Source organism: Triturus cristatus, chromosome 8 (assembly GCF_964204655.1).
Source record: "Triturus cristatus chromosome 8, aTriCri1.1, whole genome shotgun sequence".
NCBI lineage: Eukaryota > Metazoa > Chordata > Amphibia > Caudata > Salamandridae > Triturus > Triturus cristatus.
This window is the reverse complement of record NC_140591.1, coordinates 961,533,805-961,555,478: the sequence shown is the minus strand read 5'-3', so window position 1 is coordinate 961,555,478 and position 21,674 is coordinate 961,533,805. Positions and strand designations below refer to the sequence as shown.

Sequence of the window (21,674 nt, the reverse complement as noted above, 5' to 3'; positions counted from 1 at the left end):
CACCCAAGGTGGCTCTCATTGTTTTGGGAATCAAGGCCAACCTAGCTGAAGAGGAGCGCAACATGCGCGTAGGAGTATACCATCTAAAAAGATTTTGCAGTGGTAAAGGGCCAAAGCCATGAAGAGCCTTAAAAGCTACACACAGAGATTTAAACAAAATTCTCTGATGCACGGGCAGCCAATGTAGTTCGGACAAGGCCCTAGTGCTGGAGGAAAAACGCGGTCTAAGAAGAGCAAGTTTTGCGGCAGCTGCCTGGATCCGTTGAAGTCTCTGAATAAGATATGCAGGGGAGGCAAGCAGCAAGGCATTGCAGTAGTCCAGGCGACTGAGAATTGTACATCGGACCACGGTACCTCGAACATGAGAAGGAAGAAGGGGCAAAATCCTACGTAAACGTCTCATGATCAGATAGCAGTTTGAAACTATCTTATTGACATGCGACTCCAGACTTAGCTTCTCATTAAGGCAGACCCCCAAATTACGAACAGTCTTTACTGGAACCAGAGGGGTATCCAGAGGGAGAGGCCAAAAATTGGAAGGCAGGGTAAAAGGCACCCTTCCCACTGAGCAATGTAGAATCTCAGTTTTGGAACTGTTAAACTGCAGATCATTGTTCCTCAGCCAAGTCGTCATCTCCATCATGCAATTGTGGAAGGTGGATAAAGAATCCACCTGATAATCCCCATCCAAGGAGATGATCAATTGCGTATCATCGGCATAGTTGACTGCAGAGATGTTACAGGACTTAATGATCTGCACCAAAGGGCGCATATAAACATTGAACAGAATGGGGCTAATAGAAGAGCCCTGTGGAACCCCCTGTTTGTTTGGCAGCGGCACTTACTATGGTGGATTTCTATGCAACTGTGGTAGAGAAATCTACACTTGTAAGTTCATTTACGCCTACCAGGAATCAATTTGTGAATTCTTTCAGGAGGGTCTAAGGAACTTTTGCCATAAGCATAAGTCTGCTGTGAAAAATTATCTTTATGAATACGCCCCTACTTGATTATTAACAGTCTGTAGTATATGCAAGGTGTTATTGCCCAAACAGTTATCATATATTTATTTGTATGTTTGATAATAAAATAAAAATGATTTTCCAAATGTTTTTGTTGTTTGCTTTTTTAGAGAGCAAGTGCGACTCAATGGCTTTGGAATTTTTATGTTTGTTATCTACCCTGGAGCGTTTGTTGATCTCTTCACCACTCACTTGCAACTTGTTTCTCCAGTCCAGCAGCTAAGAATATTCTGTGCAGGTAAGAAATCTGAAGGTAAAAGAAGGGACCGGTAAGACGGTTTATAAAAAACAGCCAAGTGCTTGACTGCTTCTCCTGCCACTATATGTTTCAGTTGTTAAAGGATCTTGTGAATAATCCTACTTATCTGAGAAAGGTGGTAGTGAATACTTTTATGGTAAAGTTGTATGTTGTTCCGTTGTGAAATAATGATGAAACATAGTTCACGGGCTTTACCTTGTGAACTGGGTTTATGTGCTGGTGAACGACTGAGGGTTAGACCCTGTTGTACCAATTCTTCCTAATTATTTTCCTGACTGAAAATTCAATATGGTCTGCTGTGGTATCTTCCTCTTTTTTGGCATTGTTTGAGCTTACCTCTGTTATAGTATAAAATGGAAAGCTCCATTCTAGAGTGCTGGAGTGGAGAAATAAACATTGAAGGTGACAGTTGAGGCAGGCCGTGGATGGGTAACAAGTAAACTCATTGTGCTTCAGTCTTCGTGTCATGTTTACATCTTTTACACTGGAGGCCAACTTGAAGATTTATTGCCTCAAAACATCCGGGAGGTGATTTGACATGCTCATGTTGAATGAAAAAGTGTTCAGTGAAAGATCTTACACAATAAGTATGATATCACTTTAGCACAAACCATAGACAATTAAGGTCCTTTTTTGGTCTCGGTTCTAGATAGCACATGCTGTATATACTTAGTGGGCTTCAGCCCACCTGTAGGCTTCCAATTTGCTGGCTCCATCGCCGCTTTCAGATTTTTTCCTCACCATCAATCCAGGGCATGGCATGCATGCGTCATGCCTCTTCCTGTTTTAGCCCTCCCTGAGAGCTTAGATCAATCACTACAATCCATACACAGTGTTCATTTTAGGAATTTATTTTCGGAACTACTTCTTTCTTTGTCTAACAGTGCTTTTCATGATCGCTTGTGTTTTCCTTCGCTCCCTTCTCTGTTTGCTATTCTTGTATGTTTGCAAGTGCACAAATGCATGTGATGCCACAAAACATCGCGCCGTGCAGGCTGCCTGGGGATGATGCCAAAGGCAGGCTGGTTCTACTCATTGCCCCTCCTTGTACACGGCGGCTCCTGCCATGCTGGTAATCTTTCACAAAACGCATGTTTCAGAGAGCGAGAACTCCATATCGCTTCCTACTGCCAGGCGACCTGCGTCTCTATTTCAGGCCTCGCATGCGATAACCATCCTGTTCACCTCCTCCTCACCTTGTTTATAACACTTTCAGTTTCAATAGCGATACTCCTGCCCCTTGTCTGCTTCTCCAAAAGCGATCGCCCATCTAGGAATCATAGCTTTAAAAGGAAAAGGCTGGCCACCTAACCAGATATCATTTCACTATAGGATTATCGCTATATAACTTTAATTATCCTAAAAGTTCACCATGAACATCATTAGTCTGACAAGCCAGCAAACATACGCCTCAGCCTGTGGAAGCACCGTGAAAGGTGTGATGGACATTTAGATGTGTACACACTTTAAGTCTCCCTCATACCCTACCTAGCCAATTCCCTTTAAAGTATGCCTTCTCTTTCCACTTGGGACGAGGCTTTCTTTCTGCACCCATGCAGTACGTTCACCTCGCTGTTCCACTGGTGTTTATGGTGTAGGTAGTGCACTCTATGCATGTCTTCCACTGCACTGGGATTTCACAGCAATATGTTGAGGGTGTATTTTCAGACTTTGTCTGGCTCAGTTTCAAGATAAGCAGTCCTGTTGGCTTCGGTCTTTGTTGCATTCTTTATTTTTCGCTAGGTATTTATCATCAGGCAGTAGATGGATGCAATTTTTTTTTTTGTATTATTGTGCTTGGGTTATGCTTTTAATGTTACCTTAAATGTATAATTTGCCAATTAGGGTTATCCTCCAGATTCTCGTTTGTGTGTATTTTATTTTTTACTTAAACATGTTGTGTTTATCATGATACTCGTGGCCAACCTAATTGCTAAGCCATTATGAATTCGGGCACAGATGCAGACCCGAGTAATTTGTGGTTACATGCTGTCAGTGCACAATCCACATTCTTGGCTAACTGATGGGATGCATTCGTTTTATGCACAGAGGACTATGCAACATCATATAGTTTAGAAATTCCAGGCAGTTAGTGAGAACATCCCATTCCGATTACAGCACAGAAACCAATTGTTTTAGGCACGAGAACAGAAAGATTCACAGCAGTCTAAATCTAACAGTGCCCCTCAGCCCAAGTGTCCTCCTGCACCCTGTCCTTTGCCTCTAATAACTCTTTCTCCTCAGGGTGAAGAAAATGAGCAATCTTTTCCACTACATACCATAACGAAGAGTTTTGATCCAGTTTACTATGGGTTTTGTGACAGACTTTTTGTTACGGCTTGTTCACGAAGGACATTTCTTAGTGACAAGCACACATTTAATGTCAAGTTTTAAACACACTCAAAAGGAGAAAATCCAAGGTAACTTTGTCATATGGTAATTGTGGAGCATCTTTAGCAGCACTAATGAAGGGGCATATACAATATTACACGCCATTGTTCTCATGCGTTTCCATAATATAGGTGTTTGTGTTAATATCTCTGCATGTTAGTGCACAACTCTGTGAGAATGTCTGTAGAAACGTCTCTGCATTTGACTTTTTTTTGTACATACTTCTGTGTGCGTGTCATGAGTCTCCTCTTGTCTGTAGATGACAGCGTGTTTGCACGCCCCCTGCATGCGAGTTTGTGTGTATGTCACGCTGTGTGTACAGCGCCCCTTTAAGTATGTCTGCAATACAGCACTTCTGCCTACTTGTCTTTGTAAGTGAATAACTGTGTTTTCTTGGTTGCCTTTTACACCAAAAATATGAACTGGAATTATTCAGCACTCTAGTAGCCCGTAGGCACGCTTGTGTGTGTTTGTGGACGCTATGGTGTATGCAATGTAAATTCTGGGTGTGTAGTTGGGTGTTTCTGTCTTGGAGATTTTGGATTGGAGCGAAGCCTTGCTCCCTCTCAGGTCTTAAAGGTTCCTAATTGCACCAATGACTCCTGCAGTCAGAAGCTACCATGTTTAGCAAACCATAACATTTTTATAAGACCACCATTCCCCATTGAAATTCAATGGATTTCGGTCTTTGTGAGGACTTTAATTTCGGCAGTCTTCAAAAGGAGATTCGGGTAAATAGATTCAGCACTTCCTCTAGGTGTCCACCAACTCCTAAATTAAGCCATAGACTACTGGACTGTCAGAGAACTCCGGAGTGTGTATGAGGCACTAATCCGCCTGTTCCTTTTTCTCACTGACCAGGAAACTTCTGACATCCACTTCTCCATCAACGTTTTTTCATCATTAGCTGTAAACTTTCTTCATTTGCCCTCTCCTTCCTCTCCCCTTTTGTTTCCCATCCTTCACTCTATATACCAACACTTAGCTTGTGAGCTACAGGTAGCTCTCTAGGTTCCAATAAGTAGCTCTGCTATGTGCATCCTGGCCAACCAAACTAGAAGCTTTTGCTTTGTTGAATATATATACACCAATGTGTTTATTTTCAGAACTCGTAAACTGATGTTTGGAGAAAAATGACTGAATTTCCCAAATATATTTAAAGCCGATATTTGAGTCCTAAATCATGTAGTGTTGGGAAGACCTAATATTAATATTACCTTGATGCCAAGGGCAGTACTACCATGGCTGGTCTATATTTCTCACATAGAGACATTCTACATTGACAAACCCTTTATTACGTTACTGCTAGCAACCATGCCTGGAAAACTAAGCCACAATATGTGCATCCTCAGGCCACCCAATTTTCATTTTGCAAATAACATTGAATGGACCTAATTTATGGTTTGCTCACACCACCTCTCACCTGCAGAAGTCTATTGGTCAGAAATATCTGTCCAGGTATGTGGGGGCTGCTTTAGCCACAGACAAAAAAAAAGCATTTGCAATGCAATAGGTCTGGCATTTGAGTTTGAGTTATTGGCATTGTAAAAGGCAATGCCTTTTATTTATGTGTTTTCAAAACCTTCAAACAGTGCGTAAACACCCACTTTGTACTTCTAGTCGTTGCTTATGAGAAGCAAAGCTAACAGTAACTGCGCCTCTTTTACTGCCAGCCTTGCTTCTTGCAAGCAAAGACAATAAGTACAAATTGCGTGTGTACGCACCACTTGCAAGTTTTCAAAATGCATAAATAAAGGGCATTGTAAATGACAATGTCAATAGCTCAAACTCTTGCAAATGCGAGACCTATTGCATTGTAAATGCTTGTTTTGTACAGTACCTCCCTGAAATAGAGCATTTAGCAGCTGATTGTTTGTCGCAAATAGTGGAACCCATTGTCATTAAGAGTGATGACTTGGAGGAGTGGTGTGAGGAAGAAAAGGTGTGTGTCATAACTGAGGGTATAATTCTGAAAAATGATTGGCAAACTAACTTAGCTACTATTAAGTTCTCAAAGATGTCATAAAGGCTTTGAGAGAAGGTTGGAATTCAAAATCCAGCATGACATATGAAGCCAAGGCAGTTTGGCTCGTCAACTAGAAAAAATGGCAGCAAGGGATAACTAAAACTGCACTAACACTAATCACTAGATGTATTTTACACAGATTTTTAGTAGAGTGCATGCCCACCTCTGAGGTCCGCTGCCACAACACCTAAAACATTCACATAGATAAAACAAAGCTCAGAGAGGCACACAAAAATCGCATCTAATATGCCAATAATGATGAATCTTCACAGTCTTCGATGTGTAGACTTCTTCTTTATCTTTTTTCAAAAGGATGAGGGATACACACAGTCAACGCCTTTCACCCCAACGGGCTTCCTCAGAGCTAAATCCAAAACAGATCGCACGTTAGACCACGGACTGGTATCCGTTCTTCTATCTTCTATTCTTCAAGGATAAGTATCCAAGTCTTTAGGCAAATTGATAATCCCATTGACGAGACAAAACTGTGTTTGAAGAACTCTGGAAAGCGCAAACGTAAACACATTAGCGGAGTTACTTCCCAGAAAGGATATACTACCAGAGCCCGGTGGTAGTTCTCGCAGGAGTCCCTTTCCCGTGCAAAGTACCAGGACCCCCATACTTTAAAAGAACCCCAAAGGGAAAGGTTTTCCAAGTTGCAGTTGTTGGGGAACCCCTCTCTCTCCTCGTGGTTCCTCTCTCTCCTGGTTCCTGCTTCACGTTGGCTCGTCAAGAATGAATTATCAGAAAATGGAGGTTTACTTTTCAGAGGGCCGAGATTGGTTGTTCCTAAGGTGTTGCAGAACCGTGTGTTTCCTACAGCATGCTAGGGACATCTGGACATTGTGAAGACTAAGGAGAGAATAAGATCAGATTTTTGGTGGGCTGGTTTGGATAGAGAAGTGGAAAGACAAGTGAGGGATGATTGCTAGGAATGTGCAAATGGTGAAAAAGTATTAAGAATAGTCAAACCACCTATATGTTCCAGAAAATTACCTACTAGTCCCTGAGATGAGGTTACACTTGATACCACTGGGCCACTGTCAGTGTAAATGAAGTTATTTGTTTTTTTACCAAACCCCTCTCTGGTAAGAACTCTACCCTTATAACAGAGCCTACATGGTATAATACCAGGGCCTACAAGGTAGCCAAGAGGCATCTCCGTAGCACTCTTAAAGGAGGACTCCCACAAGATATTCAGTCTGCCAAAGCAGACTGTAACCTAGTCCTAAAACGTGCAAAGATTAACTGGGACACAGCAGTCTGGAGCGATAGTCTGACTGCTGTACGCTCAGGGAATCAGGCAGCCTTTTGGCTTATAATATCACGTGGTGCAAAGACAAATAGGATGAAGCCTGATTCTTCTATTCTTCCACTAGACTGGGCAATCACTGTGAATTATTATATGGTAGCCCTTCTCTTCATCCTTATTACGTGTACTCTGACAAGCCCAATTCTACGCTGGCTATTATTTCCTGTTCAACTTCCCTAATATTGATTCCCCTATAGCTGAAGGTTTTTTTTACTCTGGCAGAAGTCATTAAACCCATTAGTTTCCAGCTGTCGGGCTTAACTTAGAGGCAGTGTGTAAAGTATCTGTGCAACACTTCCAGTCATGTCACCCAAGCTAGAGGACAGCAGGCAGAAGGTCAGCACAGCAAGGCAGGAGTTCAGCAAAACAACAGGTATGTAGCCCTTTGTGTGGGGACAGGACATAGCCTATTTAGGTGCAAGTGAGGCAGGGTCCAGCTGGAGTCCCATCCAATCACACTGTAGCTCCCATTGTGTGTGGCTGTCTAGGAAGAATACACAAAGCCCGACTGTCTCCCACCCCAGACATGTGATCAGAGACAGGCAGTAGGCTTCCAATGGCTAAAGTAAGGAAATGCCTACTTTCTGACAAGTCAGTGGCGTCCCCGCATCGGTTGAGAATAGGACAGATGCAGTGAGATTAACAAGAAAGAGACAGTGTAGCGGCAATAGAAACATCCTTTCTGGAAAGACTCGGGACTGTTTTAAGATGCATAAGAAAACCTGTGTTTTGGCAACGGTCACGAGGCACATTTGCAGCACTTAGAAATTGAGGCTGAGTGGGTTCACGATCAATCCAGAGTAGCAGTGGGGTCAAAGTATTCGACCACATCAGAAAATGCTGACATCCATTAAGATGAAGCCTTGAAGAGAGTCCCAGTACCTTCAGCCTGGGTCTTGAAACGTGTTGGCATTTGTACACGGAGGAATTACAATTAATGTTGTATTTTTGTGAGGGAACTAACTTGAAAACCATTCACCACATACATACTTGAAGTGGAGAGGTGTGGTGCAGCGGCCAGGGCAGCTGACTTCGGAGCACAGGGTTCACGGTTCGATCCCCGGCTCCGGTGGCAGCTCAGCTCAGCACCATGTGACTGAGCAATAGCTCACTTAATTTCCACGACGGCTCCCAGCGCCTTGAGACCCGTAAAGGTGAGTAGTTCGCACTTTACAAATACGGATTTACATTTACAAAGCATTTTCCCTGTGTTTGATACATGTGTGGTTTATGATATAAGATAGCGACAGATTTGTTTTAGTCGTTCCACGTCATGATGCAAATGCAAAATATGGTTTTCTGAGAATCAATGTACATATTAATGTTGTATGTTTATGTTTTTGTCCTTAGTGAAGTGTTCGTAGTATTGTTGTATGTCATTTGAAAAATAAGTGTCACTTTTCATACATTTCATTTTTGATAAAAAAGGAATGGTTAAATAAATAATCCATTCAAACAGAAAAGCTAGTAGTCTGTTTGTAACTCTAAAGTAACAAGAGATTAAGGTGTGACCCAGCCAGGTTCCTTTTTTGTGTTTTCAATTTACTTTCTAAAGGTAGCATTTTCAGAATTACAATATAAAATCCAACTTCACCATAAGTTTGGATTTAAGTTGTGATGCCTGTGACGCAAAACTTGTAACGTCTTATCTCTTCACAATTGGGAATTACACTTATAAAATGTAATACGGTCATCCCAATGTTATCCAATGGGAAAGATAGGTGGCCTTGCAGTAGTGAAAAATGAATTTAAGGATGTTTCACTACCAGGACATGCAAAACTTGTCCTGCTTTTTAAATACATTGCACCCTGCTCTCTGTGGTTGTCCAGGGCCTTTCTTGGGGCTGACATATGTATAAAACGGAAAGTTGGGGCCGGGCAAATGGTTTATTGTTCCAGATCGACATGTCAGTGTAAATAGCGCACACAGGCTCTGTGATGGCAGGCTTGAGACATGGTTAAAGGGGTACTTAAGTGGGTGGCACAACTAGTGCTGCATGACCATTAGTAGCTTTTAATTTACAGGCCCTGGGTACAGCAAGTACACACTTTACTACAGACTTATAAGTAAATTAAATATGCTAATTGGGGATGAAACAATATATCATGTTTAGGGGATGGAGCACAAGCCCTTTAGCACTGGTAAAGTGTGCAGAGTCCTAATACCAGAAAAAACGAGGACAGAAAAAGTGGAGGAGGGATGTGAAAAGTGGGGAAGACCAACCTAAGGCTGTGAGGTCTAACAATATGTAAAACCATGGAATCTTAAAAACAAGGTATTTTTTATTTGCATAGCTGTTTCTTTCCTGCCCCCTGTTTGTTAATGAGAAAAATAGCCCCATTAGTCTATGATCTGCTTTTTTCAGTGTAAATTGAAAGCTCTTTTACCCAGCACTCAAAATAAGAAGTAGAAATTGCAACTGAAAATCTAAATGCTTAATGAACTAACAGTCCTTCTATTCTTACTGATCCCACTTTACTGGATACCAGCAAATATGACTTATGTATTTCCCTTTTGCAGGAGTCTGGCACAATTTTATTCTTGGACTGGCAGGTCTCCTGATTCTGCTTCCACTACCAGCTCTTCTCTTCCCATTTTACTACACTGGAGTTGGGGCGCTTGTCACAGAGGTTATAGAGGTAAAACACAGTTTTTTTGTCTGTTCTGCAGTACTAAATCATGTTCACTTATGTTAAGCTCTATCCAGTGAGGCTGAGTCATGGAGACACATTAGGACTTGGAGAAAGTTATATTGGGGACAAGGAGACTTTCTTTTTGTAAAAGAGATGGAATGGAACAGAGAGAGTCTGACACCGGGCAGAAGGGGACACCGGCGTTAGGAGCCACGAAATGATGGCACTGCAGAAGAGGATTCTTTCAGACTGATACTAGTGCAGCGAACTAGCCATTTTTAGGAGTTTTGACGATAATGAAAATGGTACCTGAGAAACACTTTCATTGGTGCAGGGAGATATTAGGACAATGGGACAGGAATGCACCTATGTTGGTTCTGGAATAGATAAAATCAGACAGTGAGTACAGTAAAACAGGCGAGGTAGGCTGATATATACAGACACTGTGGGGTGCATATATAGCCACAGAAAAGCACATATGCCAATAGTGGGACAGGAATACCAGACACTAGAAGGTTAAAGCACAGATGTATGGATACTGAATAGTAGACACTGCTAATAGTGAAACATCAAATCTACAGGAACATACAGATATCTACACTGGGACAGGAAGACAGACATAGGCTCTGGACACAGTGAATACTTAATTGTGATACAGGAAGACTCCAACACTTAATGCTAGGACAGGGAGTCACATTTCTACTGGGACAGAGAGATTCAGCCGCTGACACTCAAACAGGGAGTCAATTACTAACACTTGGACAGAGCGACATTGTCACTGACACATGGAGATACACATACTGGCATTTTAACTCTAGGTCACAGGTATTGGGACAGCCAAATGTCAGTACTAACTTTGTCACGGAAAAACAGACATAGGACAGCAAGGCATATTTTCCTGTAATGGGATAGCTTGCTGGAAACCCCAAAATATCCAGATTCACATTGCTCAGTATGCTATGTAAATACCAATAAATACAAAAGCATATCACGGGGAAGGCACAAAAAGACATAAGACACTCTGACTTAGGGAGACAGTGATACCTAAGCCAAAGACACAGGGAGACGTACACTTCACCAATCAGAACAAACTGTATTCTGCTGGCATTCCCACCCAAAATGGAAAAGCTCCCGACTTAAAGCTCCCTGTGCTACATAGACATGGAAAGGGTGAGTTCAAAAGTAATCTTAGATATGTTTGTTAAGAAAGGGCTTGTTTCAATTTTATAGATGCATACTATATTTTCATTGACCGTTTTCTGTTATGATAGTATTGTTTTCTGAAGCTGTATATTTCCTAATGGAAAAAAAGCTATGAATCATGAAGGTTTGTTGTATGGTCATCGTTTCTGGCAATGGTCTGTGTGGTACGTTTTCTCTCCACTCCTGCTTTTCTTCTTCATTCATCGTTTGTTTTATTCCTAATTTCTCCCCATTGCTGCATACAGTCGATTCTCCATCGACACAATCCGTTTTTAGCTTATTTTTTCCTACAGGTTGCTCAAAGTTCTGTCAATCCAATCAAATGTATTTCGGTTTTGAATTATGAAACCAAAAAAAAAGAAACAAAACAGTTAGAATAACATGTTTGAGGTGTGTGGCTGTAGATACACATGCTGTGCATACTCCTTCCATTTAGTATTGGGCCCAAATATATACAAGTTGCTTTTCTTTGAAGAAGTCTTTCTAGTCATGAGGAACTGTGACTTCTCTTTTTGGTGATAATGCTAATGGTCATAGACTACACTATTCCATCACCGAGCCGACCCTCCGCACAGACCACATCTGCCTCTGCGCCTACCAGAACCTCGGCGCCTAACTGAAGGTACCTTCGGAGCCGAAGCCCTCAACATCGACCAGCAAGTCCAACGCTGGCGCAGTCATGCCGATTCTCCATTAGCTGCTGGTGGAGCTCAACTGCAGACAGAAACATCTGGTCATCCACCCCCAGACGGGCCGATCCTTGTCTGTCCTTCGAGCCTTGTTGCTCCACCCTCGAAATGTCCGCTGTCCTTTATAAGCCTTGGACATTCTGATTCTGATACAACAGTGCAAGAAAGTGGATAAAGCTACCAGCCCCATGCGCAATCATACCCTCATCCTGTGCCTCAGCTGCAGTCTTTGCCCCTCCCATCTCGTTCTCTAGGAGACCCTTTTGACATCACACCTCAGGGGTCTCCTTACTCTGACACTGGTGGGTGGCAGGATATTGATGACACATTCAACACTCCTCCTCAGGGTGACCCATAGAACTCCTACGATGCAGACACACCAGGGGACACAGACCCTGCCCGCCCCTCCCCTTGGATGATTCCACATTCTATCAGGAACTCATTAGTAGGGCCGCCTTCTTTCATAAGGTGGAGCTTCACACAGAGCCCTTAGAGTAGGACCTCCTCTTTGAAACCCTCTCCTCCACTCATTGCTCCACTCAATACCGCCACATACATGCTCAAGGGCATGCTACGTCACACTCCCGACATTTTGAAAGATCCTGTTCAAGCTAGAGTCATAACACTTATGGGGGATAAGAAATATAAAGCCTCCCCTTGACCCCGTTTATATTAGTGGTCAGCCCCCTCCCAACTCTCTACTGGTCACTACCAGCCGCGGTCGGTAGTAGGAGTAACTGCAGGGCGGTGACGTGGGGAGGGGGAGGGGCAAGGTGGGGGGTAGTAAACTATGGATTACGGAGGTTTACAGGTAAGTTAACATATAAATTAATAAAAACGAATATCGTTGTGTGCACTGCATCCCCAAATTCGATGCTGTGCACGCAACGAAATTCGTTTTATTAATTTATATGTTAACTTACCTGTAAACATCCGTAATCCATAGTTTACTACCCCCCCACCCTGCCCCTCCCCAAGTCACCGCCCTGCAGTTACTCCTACTACCGACCGCGGCTGGTCACTACTACTTGTAAACCAGCCAACTCCCTGGCCGTGGGAATGCTCCGCCACCCGAAAAGAACAGTAAATGCATAGATGTGGCAGGGAAAAGAGTGGCACTGCCACCCGCTGGCGTATAGCTAAATTGTATGGGCCCTCTAGCAAGATATGATCATGCCCATTGAAACAAAACATTGATAATGTAACGGATCCCACAAATATGCTGGTAACCAATCCACTAATGGGATGGTTTTTTGTGAATGATGACAAAAATATTTTTAAGAGTAGGCAGTGGTCCCAGGGACCACCGCTACTCTTAAAAAATGTTAGTTAGAACTTTTTTTTTCCCCAAGCAGTTCCCATTTTCCTTCAAGGAAAGCAATGCATTTGTTAAAACAATGATTGCTTTATTTAAAAGCAATCACAGACATGGTGGTCTGCTGACCTTGTCAGACTACACCATCTGTGTGATGTCTACAGATCGTAGTGGCTCGCAGTTTACGACTTCTCTCATTAATATTCATGATGGAGGACAAATTGTGACAAACTATGATTCTGCATTTTGCAAACCGACCTATTAGTACATAGACTGGTTTGTAAAATACCATACTGGTCGCAAAAATGCTGGTCTCAATTTGCGACTTGTATTTTGTGACTCGTTGATAGTCTTTCTGGCCCCTAGCCTGTATGCTTGTACCTGTGAATGGGGGCCCTTGTCTGTGCGCACTTGTATGTGCTCATTGTCTTTATGTACTCATATGATGTGTTCCTCCCTGTGCTAATAAGAGTTCCGTAAATATTGATTTAAAAAACTGCCTTTAAACAGCTGAGAAATTTCTTGGCGAAGCTCAAACCGGCGTCGGTGATGTTTACCTCAAACATTGCTACGTCTGTCATTTAACCACAAAGTTCCAGACTCGGATTAATGGCATCAACACAGTCAGCTGTTCTCTGTTTAGTAGGAGGCCATGCCTAGTTTACAGTAAATAGTGCCCGTTGGCCGTCTCTTTAAATTCACACCGCACAGCTGCGAAGATGGCTTCTGTAGTCCTCGGCAGTGCCTGTTTTTGTCTTTTTCACTGCTAGCTCCAATGCGGAAATAACTGTTGGAAAATCGGGCACCAGCAAAAATATTTGTTGTTAAGGTTTGTGTCGAACCTTCTCCGTCAGTTTTATAACACGTTACCCATTTGGAAACTGAAGTGGGCGCACCACAATGGGGTTTGAACGCTACAGACATGTAACAAGAAAATACGTATTCTAAAAAAATCAACTTGTTCTGCTTTTCTATTCTTGCGCTTTTCAGCAATGTCACCTGTTTTCTACATTAATATTTTGTCTCCCTGCATTTGATATGTGACTGAAAACATTCTTTAACTATAATGGAAGCAGAAGGTTAAAGAAACCATAGAAATTGAGAGTATATCCCACTCAATATGTCTAAAATCAACCTTGTTCATAGAAGTTCTCTCTGAGACTGCGCTATGGATAGAAATTGAATTTCACAGTCTGGACTGGTGAGTGGGAAGGTCATGAGGCCTGAATCCTCCATCCCTCAGGTCTAGCAGGAAAGACACCATGAATTCAAAGACCAGCTGCCTTCATTGGAGACATGTTTATTGATGCTTATTCCTTTCTCTCATTAAAAAGAAAGAAAGTTTAAGTAAAAAACCCAAAAACTTGCCAGCCTAAGGGCACGATTATCCATGAAGCACTGCATGCTAAAGGAGCCCACATGCATTGCACTGTACCAAGAAAGTGAACGCCGCTTGAAATGTGTGACCGATTTTAGTCTACCCTTCACACAAACATGTTATTTTGACTAAAGCTCAGCACTTCCATCTGCCCTGTTTAGCATCTATCCCCTTCCACTTGCAGCTTCTGTAAAAGACGTGGGTTAAGATTAGTCACCTAGGCGGATGAACACAAACTCTGCAGAGGCTTCGTAAAGCAACAGAAGGGGTTTAGCATATATTGGAAGGAGGCCTGGAAGGTAACCCACACTAGATTAGCAGTAACTGCTTGCGTGTTAATGCCCCTAAAAGAGGTATTTTAGTGCCACAACTTCCCCTGGTCTTCTACCATCTGGCCCTTGTAACGCTTCTGTTCCAGGAGACAAAACAAAGAGCCTTGGGGTCTGGCTAGAGGAGAGACCTTAAATTATAAACCCAGATCAACTCTGTGGTTTCAACCTGCTATTTTCAAATAAAGACCTTTAAAAAAAATATTTCTTGTTATTCCTCCACACTTAAGAGACTGTCTGATTAAATGGCAGTTCTTTCCAGACGGGACCACACCAGTGCTTGCTATCTTGGTCATCCAACAGCCACAGTTCACAAGCTGCAACCTGCTCAAACCATGGTGGTGCGGCCTGTTTTCAAATTTAGAAAGTTTGACAGACTGTCAGAGTTCAATCGGAGACTGCACTTGGCTATCAGTCTGTAAATGGATTCTAAGGGAGGTGCTTTGTTTCTGCCATAAGGCTTTTTTATAAGTCCACTCCACTAGTCTGTCAGAATCTGTTGACTGGGTGTGCCCCTAAGTGGCTGCCCCGGTCCGCTGCTTTACGTCTTCTGGCTGTCGCCCAGTTTTCAAAGGTAAAAGAGAAGGGGGGGTGGGGGGAGGGGGGGGGGGGCGGGGGTAGTGTCACTCTTTTGAGATTTTGGTGCCCTCACTATGGAACGCCCTCCAAATCCTTCTGCATCTAATGCCCACTTGTATGGCCTAAAGAAGGCTCTTGTAGGCCGTCTTTTCTGATAAGTTTAGTTTTCCAGAAAGAGCTAATTAAATTCGTTAACGCTAAGACGCTAGGGCCTAGAGCGAACATTTCTACTTTATGAAGTTTGCATTCAGGGCTGAATACTGCCGACCTGTTAAGCATGTTAATTCTGTATTTTGTGAGTGTGATGTTGCGCTTGTGACACGTACCACTGTGCATACATGCAACTGCACACGTGCAAGTACATCCCACTGCAGTTGCGTGCTTAGCATCATCTGAAGCCTTCAGGATCACCTATGAACGAAAACTGAAAGCCTTGTTGTCTGACAATGATTCACTTCTCAGGAGTACCGGGTTTATCTGCTTAGAAACGATGAAAAGACGAGTGTGCCCCTAAATTGTGGATTATATGCTGCTCCTAGTAGCAAGCACTTGGTTGTACCTCTTTAATTCTAATTTTTAACTGAGAAAAAGAATCTGTTCAATTCTAATTGCATCACTTTGAAATTGATGTGTGTGCCATTGAAGTGAATTAAGTAGTGTTATAGTGAAAAGTAAAATTTTGAATTTTTTTCATGTACAGATAAGCTCAAAATAACCAACGCTCATCAACACAACTTAACGTAAACCCATTTCCAATTGTAACACTAAACATTTAATCATAGTGGTGAATATTCTCCCCTTTCACCCTACTCTCTAAACACTTAACCCCTAAACCTTTAATCCTATACTCCCAAACACTTAATCCTAATCCTAAACCCAAACCCTGAACTTTATACCCAGACTCTCAACCTTGTACCCCAAATCCTTAACCCCATACCCTTAACAGTATCCCATTAACTCCTAACTCCATAGCCTTACCCCCATACCCTTAACGTGTCACCATTAACCCATAAACCCTAAACCTTAACTCTGTACCCCACGGCCAATACCCAACTCCTTAAACCTTTACTCTATACTTATATCGCCTACCCCATTACCTTAAACCCTACAAGCTTAAATACGTTTTACCCCAAGCCCTTTAATATTATACTCCTAACTCTATATCTTTAACTCCATCATAACCTCATACCCCTAACCCCTAAACTGCTAATCTCTAATTCCAATACTACAAATCATTACTTTTTAACCCTGTACTCCAAACCCTTTGCCCATTTCATAAAACCCTTACACCTTTTACACCATTTACCCCTAACACCTAGCCTCTAAGCCCACACCCTGAGCCCTTTAACCTTCCACCTGTATCTCTTAACTCCTAAACATTGACCCCTCAACCTCTATACTTAAAACTTTCAACCATATGTCACAAGTCTTTAACTGTAAACCCTATTGACTTAACCCCTACATCGAAAACCTCTATAGCCTTAATACCTGTACTCGGAATCCAATTCATACTATTATTATTTATTTATATATTTTGGATACAAACACGAGGAAGTGTTTCTTTTCGGAACTAACCATTAAGAAGTGTTCTTTATTTAAGTGTAATACCATGTTGTCTAAGAAATTCTTACAATTTTGGGTGACCTGAAGTAGTCCAAATGGTCGCTTTTGAAGGAGCGTCACGGCAATTGCCAGTACTGGAAGGGGCGGTGGGTTCTGCAAGCTGCAGAGGCCTCCTAAGAAATACCTTAGGCACTGGAATTCCATGGTTTTTTTTTTTTTTTACATCTAAGCACTGTTCAATAGTCTTTGATCTAGAGAAGTGGTTCTTAACCTGTGATCTGCAAACTCTTGGGGGTCCGCGACGCCTATTCAGGGCAGTCTGCTACTGTTTAGAAAAGTAAATAAATATTAAGATAAATAAAGTGTATATAAGAAAAAGAAGCAAAATTGATATTTTTTAAAGATATATCAGTGTGAAGGAATTTGAATCTGGAGGATAAAACTAAGTTGTCATCCTTAGATTGATTTGTTGGAGCAGCACAAGTACAGCAAACAAAATGTTGTCTTGGCAATGGGTGGTCTCCATTGAAGCACCTGCAAAAGAGAACATGCATTAGGAGCAAAAAGGACAGTGTTTTGCTAGAGTTTAGCATATCTCAATTTTTTAAGCATAATGTTTATTGTTTTGCACGTTAACAATAAGTATGACAAAGGCATCGACTCCTATACGCCCTCTCCCTCAAAGCCGTTCCGTAGTTACAAGCATTAGGGGCGTAAGCCATTTTCCCCACCAACATTTGTGAGATTGTTCTAGTGACATGTTTGATAAGAAAGGATATTGCAGGGGTGATTGCAGTCACTGGGGTAAGTGTGTACCTGCTGGTCCAAGCAGTTATGCGCAGAGCGAACAATATTTCAACAAAATACCAAAAGCATAATAAATATAAAGATATCTGAAACTGGATGTGTAGTGCTGGAGGGTCGCCTGAAGTACTGATGATTGTCTCAACATGAGTAGTAAGAGACGTAAAGATGCCGGACAGAGGACGGGCACAGGTTTCAGGAAATCAGGAGGAAAGTTCTGTTGTGGGTGGGTCGGGGACTAATTACGTCCAAAGGGGGAATCATGGCACGTCCTTGCTAACCTCCCCACTCTCCTACCCATGCCATGAATCTGAGGACAGTCCTGAACTATGGTGCCCCAAGCCTGTGTGTAATCTGCTGTTCTTATGACGCACCTCTCTCTGAAGGGATCGCTTCAGCTTTATGAACTGAAAAATAAATTTAGATAACCTCCAACCTTCTCAGTCAAATTACTGTTTTGATTTTTCTCCATCTGATTGTGAATTAAATTAAATATTTCAGAATTTGTTTGAATACTAGTTTCTGTATTTTTGTGTATTCTTTTGAGGTTCAAATCATAGACATTGCTTAGGCTGGGGTTCGTAGCCTTCCCATAATGACTCACTGGGATCCCCGGATTCGAGTAATGATTCAGTGGAGGTCCACCGAACTCAAAAGGTTAAGAACCACTGATGTAGAGCAAGCAAAAACAAATGTACAAAAGGAGGAAGAGAAAGACGTAAAAGCAGTGATAATGGGAGAAAGTGGGGGTGAAAAATAACTACAACAGTGAGATAAAGAGACAGAGCATGTCTGGTGGTGGATTAAAGAGTGAATGGGTGTAAGCAAGACTACGGAACTTTGGAATTTGGCACCCGGACCTCCGATAATGCCAGCTGCTGACTTGTGAACAAAACTTTGGGCCGAGCACTTATTTTTTTACAAATCAAGCACTGACCATATCCGTCCTTACTGCTGGCATAGTTGTTCACTGGCACTCACGCAAGTTGTCAAGCTCGTCCCTATGGCTTGACTGACATTATAAACATTAGGTAGTTCGCATCGTTATCTTATTTTTACTTTATTTTTTATTCCCATAATCTTGACATGCAATTTGAAACTCAATTCTTTGTTTTACAAGGAGCACATTAGGGTCAGCATATTAAAAGAATTGTTTGTTTCTTGTGGTTTCTCAAAAAGGGTTCATGAGGATAACATCCAGTCTGAAATGAAAAGTACCTGTGGAGTTGTCCCATTAACTGGGTGTGCAAAATAGCGCTTATGCGCCTATGTTCCCTATTTGTGTTTGCTACAAAGATCAATTAATTAAAATAGCACAGACTATCAGCACTAAGGGAAAACGTATGTATTGTACTGGCAAATGAACATGATGAATTTATGTGGCACTGAAAGGGTTATAAATTCATTGGATTTTCTTGCACTTTTTTTTTTATTATTGAAGATTTTACAGTATGACTAGAGTGTATGCGGCTGTAAGAAATTCGGACTTGGCTTGTTTATGATTATATTTGAGCCTAATGTAAAGATGCCATTAGAGACGCGAAAGCAGGATGTTTTGTAAGGTTCTGGCAAACGCATACTTTCTGTCAAACCTCAGGCATCCCGAGTGGACCACTTCCGGTGTCTAATTCTTGCCCGATACTCATGTTGGCACTTGAAATGGTACCTCTGCTTCTGTTCCCGTCTCCAGCACGTCAGTGATTATGTAAACGATCCCATATCGTCCTGGTTTACACACATGTTCTGCTCCCATACAATGTGCTACAAACCTAAGGTATCCAGTTAAAGCAAGCATTTTCAATGCAATAGGTCTCGCATTTGTAGAAGTTAGAGCTATTGGCATTGTACATTAAAATGTCTTTTACCTATGTATTTTTGTTTGGAGTGGGATGGATGTATGCGTGCAAGTGGTGTGGAGTAGAATTATGTGGGTTGGATTGGAATTATTAGTTGTGGAATTGTGTGGAGTGGATATGTGTAGTGAAATTATGTGGCATGGTGTGCAGTGGAATTATGTTGATAGCAAGTATGTGGTGTTCAGTGGACTGGAATTATGTGGAGTGGGATTGTATGTCATGGAATGTAATTATGTGTAATGGTATTTTGTGTAGTGGAGTGGTATGTTGTGGAGTTTAATTATATGGTGTGCTGTTGAATTTTGTGGCATGTCGAATTATGTGGTGTGGACTGGATGTATGTGGTGTAATTGTGTTGTTGAGTTGAATTGTGTGTTTGTTGTCGAATTATGTGGTGTGGAAGGGAATTGTGTAGAGTTGAAGTGTGTAGTACTGAAGTGTATGGCGTTGAGTGAAATTCTGCCGATTGGAATTATGTGGATGGCCAGAACGATCCTCTGGTATAATAAGTTGCAGCCTTTATAGCAGAGGCAAGGAGGAACTGCTGCTGGGCTCCACTCCAGCTGCTGCAGACCTCAAAAGCGCACCCACGGTACGTCGGAAGACACACCACTTTAAAAACACTATATCCCAGAACAGTAACAGTCCACTTCTGCTTCCAGGACCCAGCCACCCCTCCTACCAAACCGTGACTGTATCTTTAACATTGTATATAGCTCTGCTGCCTTTTGCCTAGGTTGTGGCACTTTACAAATACAACATAAAGACTTACAAATATAAATTCATACATGCTTTTGTTTTTGTTGTGTAGCATTTGTTGTATTGGTGGTGTTGTGCCTCTGTGGTACTGTGGTTGTGCAGATTGGCATGTGAATTTCAATGGATTAATTAGGACCCATGGGCATTTCTTTGGGTCTCACAAGCATACACAGACACTCGCACCGTTGAAGGCTGGAACTGGTAGGAATGATTCCAATGCCGTATATCCCGTCTTTAGATATTCCTATGATTAACTCTTAACTTGGAACACTTTCTGAACACAAACGTTTTTGGTCCACGTTTTCACGTGGGAAGCTGTTAAAGTATTTTTGGCAATGTTAATGGACAGGGAAAACTTGAAAAGTAATAAACAACACCTTTGAGGTGCCAGTTTTCCATATTTACTATTACAAAAGTGGGTTGTTTGTGTTGAAAACAAAGGAACTGAGCGAAGGTAAACTTCCCTCAAGTGAATGTGCCTGCAGACCTGTGTCCATTTGTCAGATGAGACCATGCAGAGTGGCTCCTTTTCTACTAGAAAAGTTTCATGCACCTATGTTTCATTTCCTTTAATGTCATGCTAATGACTAGCAGCATAAGAGTGAGGCAAACAAGACTGGAGGACTGACTGCTAAAGCTGAACAGTTACGCATTGCGCGATGACTTCCCTCGACCTAGTGTACGCACTTTAGTCTAATCAAGCTAATATACTAGTTTGTTATGAACGCACTTTGGAAATGTAAATCATGACTCTTGGAACAATATTTATTTTTTATCATAATTTTGTCCTGGAATGAAGTTATCTGATGTCTTTTTTTTTTTAAACTTTCATTTCAAGACTAGTTATTGACAATGATTGCATCCCAGGGTCCCAGCTCTGCTTTTTTTATTTTGAAAAATAAGTGTAGCGGACGCTGGTGCCTTACATACTTGGTTGAGTGTCAGGGACGCAACCAGTGTTGCCAGATTTTGAGACCCATCCCAAGCCCAAAGCCGCTCAAGAATAAGCCCAAATTAAGCCCACCGCAACCATTTTCAGCCCAAATACCAGCCCAAAGTAGCAAGTCTCAAATTATGCAGAAATAGTCATCAGAAACAATTTTAAGGACAAATATACTTTCTATTCAATATACAGATAGTGGAAGGGAGTTAACTGGACACCTGTCTTAATGCTACTCATTTGTAAGACCAGTCCTCACTATGACTTTGTAACGTGAAACAGGCACTGCTCATATCACAATAGTAGAAAACAAAGAGATTAAGAAAGGCAGCAATAGTGTCATGTGCAAATTACTGCTCCCTCTAAATTGTATTTTAACCCCTTCAGTGCCCGCCCCTTTCCCCGCCCTGTGCCGGCCGTTGAATTAGCGGGCGGGGTCTATGACGAGCTGGACTCGTCATGGGCACAGCGCCACCGCGGCCCATGACGAGTCCAGCTCGTCATGGGCACTGAAGGGGTTAAGAAAGTCTTTATGCATGATGTATTGATTCAAAATGCATATTACACTTGTAAAAAAACAACATCTCATTTAACTTCCAGAATGGTCTTTTCCCT

General features: G+C 42.0%; 1 protein-coding gene across 1 annotated transcript in view; it reads left to right on the top strand.

Moving 5' to 3' along the window:
• The window catches only part of MBTPS2 (membrane bound transcription factor peptidase, site 2), a 358,518-nt gene that overhangs the window by 111,644 nt on the left and 225,200 nt on the right, over positions 1 to 21,674 (top strand). The window contains exons 5-6 of the mRNA XM_085622476.1: positions 1,133 to 1,260; positions 9,532 to 9,650. Coding sequence (XP_085478602.1) covers positions 1,133 to 1,260; positions 9,532 to 9,650 — 247 coding nt within the window. The remainder of the gene's footprint in view (positions 1 to 1,132; positions 1,261 to 9,531; positions 9,651 to 21,674) is intronic.